Source organism: Solanum dulcamara, chromosome 7 (assembly GCF_947179165.1).
Source record: "Solanum dulcamara chromosome 7, daSolDulc1.2, whole genome shotgun sequence".
NCBI lineage: Eukaryota > Viridiplantae > Streptophyta > Magnoliopsida > Solanales > Solanaceae > Solanum > Solanum dulcamara.
The window spans coordinates 2,751,563-2,764,489 of NC_077243.1; the positions used below are offsets into that span (position 1 = coordinate 2,751,563).

A 12,927-nucleotide genomic window follows, 5' to 3' on the forward strand; every position below is an offset into this window, starting at 1 on the left:
CTTTAGAGAAGAAATTGGATTATAGACACAAAACATTTGATCTGGAAAATTTTGTTTTATACAAACATGCACATACTATAGATTATATATAAGGAGGATGCATGTCAACTACAACTTTTGGAATATTATAGGAGCACCATATTGTGGACATAAGAGCATCAAAATAGTAGGAGCATGTTGGTAACTTGTAGAAAGATCAAACGAGAACCGTTGCAAGATCATAGCTATTGCTAATTTCGCTTGTAGCACTGCTAAATTTTGCCCGACGCATCGTCGGGCGCCAAGTCCAAAAGGCATAAACGCCATGGGGTGATTCGCTGCTTGTGCGACTCCTCGAGCAAATCTTGCGGGATTAAATTCGTTAGCGTCTCGTCCCCATAGTGTTTGATCGTGATGAATTGCTATAATTGGTATAAGGAGCTCAGTCCCTCTAGGTAATGTGAAATTTCCCAATCGTGTGTCAGTTTTGGCCCGTCTGATTGCTGCCACTGCTGGTGGATATAGCCGGACAGATTCGTTAATTATCATTCCTAGCTGCCAAAATCATAAGTTTTACACAAAAAATATTAATTTAATTTATTAGTTTGATTCTATACCACAAACCGTTAATTTTCTTTTACATTGGTAGGTCAATAATTAAAAACATGTTATAGAATACCGGTGGTATCTTGTGGCAAGCATAGACCAGTAAGCAGTAACCTTCAACTTTTGATAAGTAAAATGTTACGTAGAGGATACATCAGTATTAATAATGTATATAATACAATAATTAGAATACAATATACATAGGGAGGGAGCTTTAGGGATCCATATATATAAATTTGTGAAAGAGTAAGTATTTCAAAAGGTTATTTAACTATGAGGATCGTGAAAGATCACTTAACTATAAGGATCGTAAATGACTTTACTATATAATTTCAAATAGTTATGTGACCTTTTGAGGTATTTACTAGTTAAGTGAATGACTTAATAAAGCTTTAAAGTAAGAATATTATCATTAATATTTTTATACTATTGGTGGCTAATTAAGGATTACCTCGATATAAAAGTCCCCTTCTTAAACTAAAAAGCTAAACAATTCTGTCTTAATTAGTGTGTAAGACAAAATATATAAATAAAGTGAAAAATTATCTGATTGATCAAACAGCTATCATGCCTGCAAGGCAGCGACTACTATTCTTTTCTAAGAACAAATTAAAGTTGGTTCCATTTGCTTTTACCGCATTCATAATAATGTTTAGTTGTTTAAGAAAAATCATAATTACGGTGAATAAACAAAAGTTATATGGTGTATTATTAACTTTAATTTATACTTACCGTCTTGAGTTTGGAAAGTTGATCTTTAGAGGGAGGATCACGTGCTCCACAAACAGTCAAAACTTCCTCACGTGCTAATTCCTGCCACTGAGGATGCATGGCCAGTAAGATGGTGGTCCAAGTCAGCAAATTGGACGTGGTATGTTTGCCGGCAAAGAAGATGGTCTTGCATTCTTCGACAATGTCATTAACAGTGATGTTTGAAGTATTTGTATATTCATGAGTAGCTGCTTTGATCATTACTTCCAATAAATCATTCGGACATTCTTCTGGCAACACCTGATAATAATTATCACTCCATATTTTTCTCTTTTCTTCAATCAGCTTCATCAAAGATTTTCGCATTTCTTTATCCAATCTCCAAGATATTCTATTCTTTTTACTAGGCAAAAATCTGTCCAACACAATACATCAAACAATTGTTTTTTTCACTTCACAATATATTGTTTCAAGATTCTTGCACAAACCACTAACTACCAAATCATAACGCGTTATTCTCATTCATTATGGTTACATTTATTATAAATAACACTCTAATTTCATTATAACACCGTCGTTTATTTTAATATACAAAATTCAATAGTATTGTTTCACAAGTGAATTTGGAAAATATGAGTATATGCAGATTTTATTTTTATCTTTATAAATAACACTCTAATTTCATTATAACAACATCGTTTATTTTAATATACAAAATTCAATAGTATTGTTTCACAAGTGAATTTGGAAAATATGAGTATATGCAGATTTTATTTTTATTTTTGTGGGGTAAAGAAATTATTTTCAATAGACCCTCAATTCAAAAAAATCAGTTTCTGAGTAGAGAAGAAAGCTATACCAAGGTAAAGACACAAAAATATGATGTGATGACTAGTGAAATATTCATATTAAAGAGGATGAATGTTATAGGGAGATCTTAGGAGGACAGTATATATATATATATATATATATAATCATTAATTTGGGAGTGAGTATACACCTGTATCCGGGGATGAACACTTTTTGATAAGCTTCAGTGGCATAAACCATTTGTTGTGCTTGTAATTCAAAGATGGCTCTACCATCTTCGTAGCTGCTTCCGAACACAATACGCGTAATGACATCTTCTGCCAATGTCGAGAACATTTCTGAGACTTCGATTTCTACTTTTCCTCTGGCGTTTGACATTTTTGACCATGTGTCTAACATCTCCCTCATGCTCTTCCCCATCATGGGAATCATTAACTATATGTAGGAAAGTGAGATAAATAGAAGTTTAGATTCCTTTTTAGAAAAAAACAAATTCGTTATATTGTTCCGATTTTCTAAAAATATTACCGCATTAATTTCTTGATGGACTATTTTTGGAAGAATTGACATACACGATATTTTCAAAGGGTCCGAAGAACATAGCAAATAAATAGAGGTGATTATCTGTAAAGGTAGAATTAGTAATAAGTTGAAAATAGAGTTTTATTTGTCAGATAATCTTTTAATTAATAGTTATTATATTATAAAGTCACGATTTATTTTCTTGGATTCAATTTTCTTTAACAAAGGAGATGACTTTTAAAAATAATAACTATTGGTTGAATGACCATAATAGAAATCAACCCTTTAAAAAATAAAGTATATAACTTGAGTACACTAATCTAAAAAACAATAGGGTTAACATTGAGTTAAGTCGATATTAAGATCACTTACCCTCAGATTTTCGATGTAGAATGTCGGAGTAATAATCTTCCTATGGTGAGCCCATTTTTCTCCTTTGAGACTAAGTAAACCATCACCTTCAAGCTTCTTGACAAGTGCCGGTGACTCGTTTTTCTCAAAGTTGTCTGATTTCAGAACGAATATATCCCTAATGAGAGCTGGATCAGAAATGGTGACCCGAGCCGTTGGTCCAAACCATATAACAAATATTGAACCTGAGATACACCAAAAATAAGTTATAAGTAGAATCAAACTAGAAAGATGTCAAGTACTTGACAAAAGTCTATTTTGAGCTAGCAAACAAATAACGTAAACGTTATTGACATGGATACTCCACAACTCAGCCAATTCGAATATATCGATCCAAACAACGGATTGCCCATTGCTAGTTAACTTCCAAAATATACATAGAGTTATAGAAACGGAAAGAAAAGTTGAGATCATAAAGTAAGCGTTAAATTTTAAATCACTATTACATTTACAAAATTCAAACGTAGGTAAGATATCCTTCAGATGACCCGATAGTGTAATATGAAACCAAAAGAGAAATAAAATTGGAAAAAGTAGGTACCATAGATTTTTTTCCAATGATGGTAGAAGGGGAGAACAGTGGGAAGAATGTCATGAGAAGTAAAAGGGGAAGTGCAAGATGTAGTAGTGAAACTTGCAATTTCCTTGAGGTTACCAAAGAGAAAATGGTATTTAGGACCTGTGATTCCTTGCTTCTTGAAGTGTTTTTGAATTCTTTTTGGTGTCCACCAGAGATGAACGAACGCTTTCTGTGCAAACAATAGTAACACATACGAAAACACAACAACACATAACCACTGAAAGCACAAGGCTTCCATATGCACCACTGCTTGATACAATTTTTCCTATATTACAGAGAGAGAGAGAGAGAGAAAGAGAGGGGTGTTTCTTTAATTTGTCTCTCTTGTTTATAAGAAGACTACAAGGTGAAATATTGAGGTTGTCCGGTTTTATAGCTCCTTCCAAATTAATTAACAATTTAAGTTATATAATACAACAACATACTTGTGTAATCTTGGTTTAGGAAGGATGGTGTATAGAGAAGTTGTTCCCAATAGATCACTTAAATTGAGTAAGGCATATAAAAAATGTATGTAAAAGAAATATAGTAGTTAAAAAGCCAAATTTGAAAATAGTGAAAAAAAACAAGAATAACAACTAACTGAAGCATCAAAAACAATAAGAATGCATGAAATTCTAATTATATACCTAAATAATTAATATATATTTACTATCAAACAGTATTTAAAGTATGTTTTATATTTATATGTTAAATATTGAAAATAAAAAGATTGCTTACAATGGTAAATAAAAATTGTCTATTAATATAAAAAGTAGTTATACTCAAAATGTATATAACTTAAATTCAAACTTAAAACAATATGCCTGTCCCAATTGGCATGCGAGGAGCCGGGTACGTTAACAGCCTAACTTGGCAACTTAACAGTTAACACAGTATATGATCTTAAAACTCAAGGAAGGAGAAAACGTAAAGTTTTGCATAAGAAATACAATAAGGAGTGGCAAATTAAATTACCCAAAAAAATACAATAAAGAGTGGAAAATTAAATCGATGAAAATATGATTCCCTTAATTTGATCAAGTTTAGATGAATTAATAATTCATCTATTTGTTAATTTAATTTGCTTTTACCTATTCAAATTTAGTTCATCTAAAAATTGAGATAATATGAACTAAGTACAGTCCAAATTCACCCGTCATTTTTTTTAAAAAGGCATAGTATTTATATAGATTTTTTTCTTTGATATATATATATATATATATATATATATATATATATATATATATATATTTATAAAAGAATTTAGCGAGTTGTGCAATTGAACCACCCAAATTAAGTAAAAACCGTTTAGCAATTTAGCATGTTTTCCCAAATTTAAGCAATGTTAACAAGTGGCGCGCATTGACCCTAGTTCCAAATTCCAATAGGGGGTTACGTTCCGCAAATTCAGAAAGGATCATGTGATTCTTCATCCTTATGCGTCTAGTGATACAGTAACGCCTCTAGACAACCTTCATGATTCATTTCATTTTCAAGAGAAAAAAAGAGGCAAAAAAGGATTGGTAGATATATATGAAATATGAATCAACTAACTAGGGGTACTCCACATATATATCTTTCAATCATTTTCATTCAAACTATTACGATGACTTTAGACCTAACTTATTATCCCCCACCTATTGATCACCAATCAAAAATAATCCCTCGAATAAATTCTTTACCTACCTAATTAATTAAGGTTTTGAACCCTATTAAAGTAGGCAATGTTTCCAATACCGTAAACAAGTAAAATATACTACTACTAGCTATCACAATTATTGATCAAAAGAGATCATTTGCATTTATGCACGCAAAAGCCACTGACATCTACTACTACTTCTACAGTTCTCTTTCAGTTGAAATTCTGGACTTATATTTTAAATTTGATGTATTGTCATGTGGGGTTAAATAGAGGTAATATTAAATTCAGTCAAAATGCGGGACCATTCATGTGAATATATACAAGAGTTTCGCTAGGATAAATAAATCCTCGTGAATTCCAGCGACATTATGTTTTTCCTTTTTTTACGTTTGAGGCATCACGCCCTCTTTTCTTCCCCGCCCCCTAAAACTAAAATCCATAGAGCCAATGCTGCCATAATTCTCAGGGGCGGATTAAGTTCTTCTTTCATTGATTTTCGTGAACTTATTAGCTTTTGTTCGTATCATATATTATATATTAAAATTTTAAAATATTTGATTGTGAATTCAATTATTATCGTAAATTAATTTGAGATTATCACTATGAAAATACATGAACTTCAAGTCTTGAGTTCGTCTTGTAATAGAATAGGGCGGCTGGCTCTAACCAAGACTCCACTTTTTGCTCCGTCCGCCCTTGACCCGCAGGAGGATTTATTCAATCACATAATTTGGGCTCGATCATTCGATATCCTTTTCCTTCTATGGCGGAATGGAAGAAAAGTAATGAAACCTGCGATGGCCAGCAGGGGCCTAGCAGCCCCATCTTTGAAAAGAGAAGAAAGATATGTTTTCGCAACTCAATCATAGATGATGAAATCATCAAAGATTTGACCTTTTCAAGGTTACTTTAGATAGCGGTATTTTCTGTATAAGATTGGCATCTCCATTCTAAGGTGACGTCAACTTCTTTGATGACGACCAAGAAGATATTTCCCAATAGCGGTCCTCTTTTTGTCTATTCTACCTGGTGGGGGTGCCCATGTGACTCGTGATGGGCGTTTGATTATTCTAAGTCGAGATTGAACTCTATGTATTAACGAGCGGAAATTATCGAGGTATTTGTGTCTCATGGTTTCTCGTTTTTCGATTTTTATATCGACATGTGTCGCTTGTATTGCGGTCATCACATTATTTTGTTGTCGTTACCCTCTATCTCAATGAGGAAGAAATAAGACCTGGGTAGACTCTACCTCCCCATATATATATACCTCCCTATCTAATTTTTTGCTAAAATTTACGTGCATTCATAGAGATTATCGGTATTTTGAGACAATTTCCATCATTATGAAAAATAAAGAAACAAGAAAGGGTTTAATTTGGTTGGGAGGACTAGTGAGTGCTTTATTAAAAGTTGGTTTTTGGTTCAAAAGGAGGTAGCTGGCTAAGGGGAAATTGAAAGGAGAAGGAAGAATTGGTTTTTAGTTTTGGAAGTTTGCACTTAAATTTGGGCACATGGAAAAGAAAAGAAGGCTGTCTATTGTTGATGGCTCTTCTCCTTTTTTAAAATTAGCACTCGATGTTAGCGGGGGGGATATGCCTTGATTGTAACAAACCATAGGTGCCCCACTCTATAGCGTTTCCCTTAATCTTGTCTTGGTAGTAGCAAGCCATGTCGGGGCCATTTACTTCTCATTGGTCCACCTCTCCATAATGTTCTTTTTTATCTCCTACATCTCATAACTATTCTAATCCGTAACTATATGTTCCTTTTTAGTTTCTTTGTGTAGTACTAGTTGATGGAACTTTGGAGGTTAGATCCTTTCGACTAATAAGATAATATAGGAAGATTAGACTATCCAAGTATATGTAATATCCTTTTTTCTAGCAGAAGATATATGAGAGATTATTTCTCCCTTTTCCCCATCTTTTGGTAGAATTTATTAAAGAAGACTAAATTGAGATATAATCTAATATTAGTGCCACTTAATTTAATGCTTCTACATACGAATCCAAAGAAGTTATTGGTCAGTATCATATATCCCTCAAGAAATACGAAGATAAAACTTGCTTGATCATAAGGATGGTGTTTCTAATAATTAGGTCATGAGGGAGGACCAACTGAGAGTTATTCGCGATTGATAATGGCAAAACCATAGGTTAAACACCCGCGAGTAGCACATCACATCTGTTTCAGGTGTGGAGGTGTTGACGATGGATGCTAAAAAATGCCACTCAACCCAGCAAGTCAGGAATACTAATCATAGGTTGATTTCTCAAATTGTTACTCAACTAACTTTCTTTGTTGAAGAAAGGTGATTGATCACTTTTTGAAATAATAATTGTTAGTTGAGTGACGATATGAGAAATCAGCTGTAGCAAATAATTCACTTTTTAATAACTCAAACTCTTAGACGAGTTTGTGCGCCGCTACATAATTCAATATTATTAGGGGATGGAAAAAAATATTTTTCACTTGTCAAGCTCATATATGTAAAAAAGAATTAAACTCTCACCTAAGTAGATGGTTTGAGACATAACATATATAATTAAATAAATAAAAGTGTAATTTCTCTAATAAATTAAACTTGTAGATGAGATCTAGATAGTCATGCTCCCCTCTAATAGATGACCTACATAGTCCTAGCTAGCACTCCCTAATTATTGTTAGTGGTATAAACCTAATTAATATTAGAGGCCAACTTAACTTCAATTGTGTTGAGTGGAAATGAAGCAATGCATATAATACATGAAAGGGAGTTGTAGACAGTGTAATAAGTAGCAATTCCTCCTCTGCTGGTTTGGACTTGAGGCTATTCAAAATTTGGACCGTCAATAGGGAAATTTTGAATGTGATGTCACGTGCTCATTTCATGCAAAGAAAGAATAAGCATTTGGAGATGTCGCCTTTGTCCAATGAAAGTGGTTACTGGTTAGTACATTAAACATGTGAAAACTATAGCTATTTGGTCTTTTTTGGTACATTTGCTAAATTGAGACCTTGCAAGGAAACAGTTGTTCCCCTGACCTTGTAGTTTGTGTTCAAATTGTAATATTAATAATAGTAACGACGTTAAAAATAGCGTAGGACTTAAAGTCTGTCTCTAGTTTTGTATCCGCCACATTACACCTTTTTGTGTAACTCTGACCCACTGGGTCTCGACAGGCCAATGGCCAATGTTTCCTGTGTACTAATGTTTAACTAATATATGCAAAATATCTTTTCCTACAAAAAAAAAAACCTAAAATGCGGAGGAAGATGGATCTAATTGAATAATATAGTTGTTGCAACATAATTAAAAAACTGGGTTGCTTACTTAATGAAGGAACAAAAATAAAATTACATAAAGTATGCTGGGTATAGGCATACGTTCTATTAATAGGTAAGGGTACGTAAGGTATGCGGATATTCATTTTCCCCGGACTTCATAGTGAAAAAATGGCACACATGTGTGTGAGACGCAAAGCCTACGTAAATTAGGCATGTAAGAGGGTAGTGCTTGTTCCTTTCATATGAACAGGAGAAAGCTGGGAGCTCAACCTAATTATTAGCTAACACATTGTACAGCTGTAGTGGAGGAGACGTGCAGACTATAAGAATTTCCAATCCAAAATTTTAATTTACATAAACTAATATTTAGTGAAGAAAACACACAATGCGCATGCAGTACATTATTATTAACAAATAGGATTATTATTTATTTTGTAATTTTTTAGTGTTTCAAATTTTTAAAAAGTCACTTTATTATGAATCAAAGAAGTAATATTAAAGAAGATTATTATGCATGTTTGCACAAACCAACAAGAGCATAACAAAAGACAGCATGGATAACCTAGGAGAGTGCATGTAAGAAATCAAAGAAAGAAAGAATTAAATTAGCTCACTAAACTAAATAGTGGTAGCTAGCTCCAATGTTCTGAATAACGTTAAGGGTAAGGTTTTCTTAAAAAAAATAAAATTGGAATAAAGTTGGAATAGTTGTCTGTTTCTACCGACCAGGGTAACAACTTTGTTTTTGCATCATGTTGTCCCATTTTCTATGTACCCTTTTAATTTGCCCACTTTTAACCTACATATATGGCTTCTCCTCTTTCATGAATAATGATCACCTTTTCTCAACATGTCTAAAATATTTTATCTTTTACATTTACTACATTATACAATACTGAACTACTGGTCCAATAACAGCTTTCCTAATTTCTACCTACTACTAGCTTAGGACTCTTTACTAATTTCTAGGCAGAAAAATTGATAATTAAAAATAAAATGCGAAGAAAGCTGCTGTATATCTGAATGTTTTGTCTCATATAAACCATCCTTGCTGTAATGTCTCTTCATTTTAGGCCGTGTTTTCTGGCCTAGAAAATTTAATTATTATATTTCGTTTCTCATTAGCTTGTAATTTTGCATGAAGCAATAAATCATTAATGGTGTTCATTCCTTGTCTATAATATAATTTCCCGGATCTTATATGTACGTTATTAATTAGTTAATTACTTCACGGACTAAAATACCTTTTCTAGAATAACGTATGCATAGTACGTTACTGAAGATATCCGTTTTCACGGACTAATTAAAGAAAAAAATTGGAACAGTTTCAAATTTGATTAAACTAATTAATCAACTAAATATCTAAGGATCATGGAGATTATAAGTTATTGGAAAATCTTTGAGAAAGCATGAATCGTTTATGTCAAATAATTGATTGATTGAGCTTGGTGGCATTCTTTCCGCGACCTTATTAAAATAGGGGATGAATTTCACCTAAACATAGGGTCAAATAGAATTTGAAGGGGTTACAATCAAATAGAATGTGGAACCAATTAGTAACAAAAGATATGAATCTTTCCAATTGTCCCTTGTTGACAAGAAGTAATAAGAACTAAGAAATATTTCAAAGTCTATTTGAAAAAAGGACTACGAAAGGTTGAAGTGGATTGGGATAAAAATAAGTATTCTTTCTTTTATAATAAGAGGTTTCTTGTTGAAATGTTTAGTATGAAAGTGTATTTGATAGGAAACGTTATAATTAAATAGATATAATTCATGTAATTGCAAAAACTATCAAAATAAAAAAAGAAGTGACAATAGTTATTCTCATGCGAATGCACATTAATCGAATTTCAAAATTAGTGGCGAAATCATGACTTTTAGAATGAGATTTAAAATCTAAAGAAGTAGACGGACTAACCGAAGTGAATTCGACATCTTTTATATATACATAAAAATTATTTAAAATATATATAGATAATATAATTTTCTATCGAAGAAAATTTGGATGAACTCTAACCACAAGATAGCTCCGGCCTAACCAAAATGAATATGGACCCTAGATGAAAAATAAGAAAAGAGAGAGTAGAAAGAATGTAAGTGGTCCATCTAGTGTTGCCGGTTTGGAATTTGGAATGTCAAATATTGCGTGTTATTGCTCTTTAATCCCCGCGTTTCCGGGACGCCCACTTTTTATCCTTAATATGCTATTGAGTATGACTTTTTAATATTTACTATATATACATATTTTGGAACAGCAATAAAAAGTTTTTTTTTTTCTTTTCCAACTCGTGATGATTAAAATTGGGGTCACATAGTGGGGATTATATGAGAAATCATACCCCAAATTGTCAAAAGTGGAGCAGTATTTCCACAAACATTGATCTATAGATACTTTCCCCTTTGGCAATTTTGGAGTCAGAAAGCAAAAGTTGCGTATGTAGCTATAGGAGTTGACGTTTTAAAGAGACAATATTGTGCCTACTTCTTTCTTTCTTTCTTTCTTTCTTTCTTTCTTTCTATACTTTTTGGTATGGCTGTACAGCGCAAATCAATAAATACATCAAATCGATAAATTGAATTAAATTGGAAAAAAAATCCGACTAGTAGTTTGATGTTTGGAAAAAAAAACCCGACCATTATAGGGTTGGTTTGGTTTTAACTAAAAAAAAGTCAAATCGAACCCAAACCGATCCGATCATAGATATACTATTTTTAAATTATGTTATACATAAAAATATTTATTAAAATATAATTTATAAATATTTTTTAAATTTTTTTCATAATTTTTATTTTCTTTCTTACATTTAGATTTGGACTTGAGAATCTCATCTAAATAATATACAAAAAAAAACATCTTATAAAGTTATATTATAAAGTTAAAACTTCAAACAATGTTATGCCTCCATCTTATATGTTGATATTTGGTACTAGAACTCTTTTTAAGAAGCACTGCTCTGTTCTTTTTATTAGATACTATGAAAAATCCGAGAAACCCGAAAAAACTCGAAAAACCCGAGAAAAATTGATATCGAAAACCCGACATTTATTGGTTTGGTTTATCAATTAAATAACCCGACATAAATAATTTGGTTTAGTTTGTAAAAAATCCGAACCAACTCGATTCATTTACACCCTTACTTTTTGGTACTTACGATCGGATTTGAGTAAGGCAAATCTAGCCCTTAAGGTGGTGGATTCACGTGAATTTATTGATTTTTATTCATATCATATTGTTGTAGTACGAAATTAACAAAATATATATATATATATATATATATATATATATATATAATTGATTTAAATATAAATATTATTCTATCTTAATCTTGAAAGTATAATAGAAATTCATAAACTTCAAAATATGAATTCATAAAAAACTCTGATTTGAAGCTAATCTATCAATGCTGGAGTTTCAGATCCTATTAATAAAAAGTGATTTGTTTTGTGATAAGACATTGCAATTCCATGAAGTACATTACGAGATAAACTATACAAAATGAAAAAGTAAAGAATGTTTTGACATTGCCTATGGAATGTTTTTATAACAGAAAAAAAAAGGTTTCTAAATAGTTAAGTAACATGGAAAATTTAAGGAGAACTCAAAAGGTAATACTCCCTCCATCTCAACATACTTATCGTTTTTATTAAAAATATTTATCTTAAAAAACTTATCATTCTAAAAGTTTAAAACAAAATTAATTATTTTTTAAGAATTCAACTACAAATTAAGCATCTCAATTATGGCACATAAATATAGTAGATATTAAATAAAGAAAGGTTATATCATAAGTACAAATAAAGATAAAATAGTCAAAAAAAACTCTCCAATGTTTTTTCTTCTGAAATGTGTAAATAAAAAATTGATAAATATTTTTTGACAGAGAAAGTAATGCTTTGATAGGCTTAGCTTGTGAAATTGTTGAAAATTCTTAATATGAAATTAAAAGGTAAAATAATTACAAGAAAATTACTTTCGGTAATAAATGAGAAATGTCATGTTTTCTGTAATATTTTTTTAGAAAAATACTTTATGACAACCAAATGCTTGAAAATGACTTTCTCATAAAGAAATTTTTCTAAAACAGACAAGTTTTTTTTTTGTTTTTTTTTTTAAAAAAAAGAAGAACAGATTGCGCACACAGAAACACAAAGATTATTGATGAATGAAAGAATTCACATAAAACAAAAAGGAGAACGTGTAATTTTTAATAATTTACCTTATGATTTTAGAATTTATTGATTGCCTATATGAAATCTTGCTCGAATTTAGGTGACATGATCATCCTGGACTAGTATGTTTAAAAGATCAAAACATAATTTGTGTGATAGTTATTTAGTAAATGATTTTTTAATTGTAATTTATGAACCTTTTAAGCTACGATTTTAAAGATTATTTTTTCTTTAGAAAAAA

General features: G+C 31.3%; 1 protein-coding gene across 2 annotated transcripts; it reads right to left on the bottom strand.

Annotated features, from left to right (window-relative positions):
- Positions 1-3,961, bottom strand: LOC129895267 (cytochrome P450 734A1-like). 2 transcript variants are annotated; one of them, XM_055970952.1, is made up of 5 exons: positions 3,719-3,931; positions 3,001-3,224; positions 2,297-2,541; positions 1,318-1,711; positions 1-534 (listed from the first exon to the last, which is right to left on the bottom strand). In XM_055970952.1, the coding sequence occupies exons 1-5, from the start codon at positions 3,855-3,857 to the stop codon at positions 109-111; spliced, it is 1,428 nt and encodes a 475-aa protein (XP_055826927.1). In that variant the 5' UTR covers positions 3,858-3,931; the 3' UTR covers positions 1-108. The 2 variants fall into 2 exon arrangements, with proteins under 2 accessions (XP_055826927.1, XP_055826926.1); XM_055970951.1 differs by having other exon boundaries at positions 2-534; positions 3,581-3,961.
- Between the last annotated feature and the right edge of the window lie 8,966 nt (positions 3,962-12,927).

Excerpts from the sequence above, each read along its gene's own strand:
- LOC129895267 (XM_055970951.1), bottom strand. The coding sequence starts at position 3,857 with ATGGAAGCCTTGTGCTTTCAGTGGTTATGTGTTGTTGTGTTTTCGTAT. Across the intron at positions 2,542-3,000 it reads TCTACATCGAAAATCTGAGG|TTAATGATTCCCATGATGGG; the intron begins GTAAGTGATCTT and ends TCCTACATATAG. Across the intron at positions 1,712-2,296 it reads GTGTTCATCCCCGGATACAG|ATTTTTGCCTAGTAAAAAGA; the intron begins GTGTATACTCAC and ends TGTGTTGGACAG.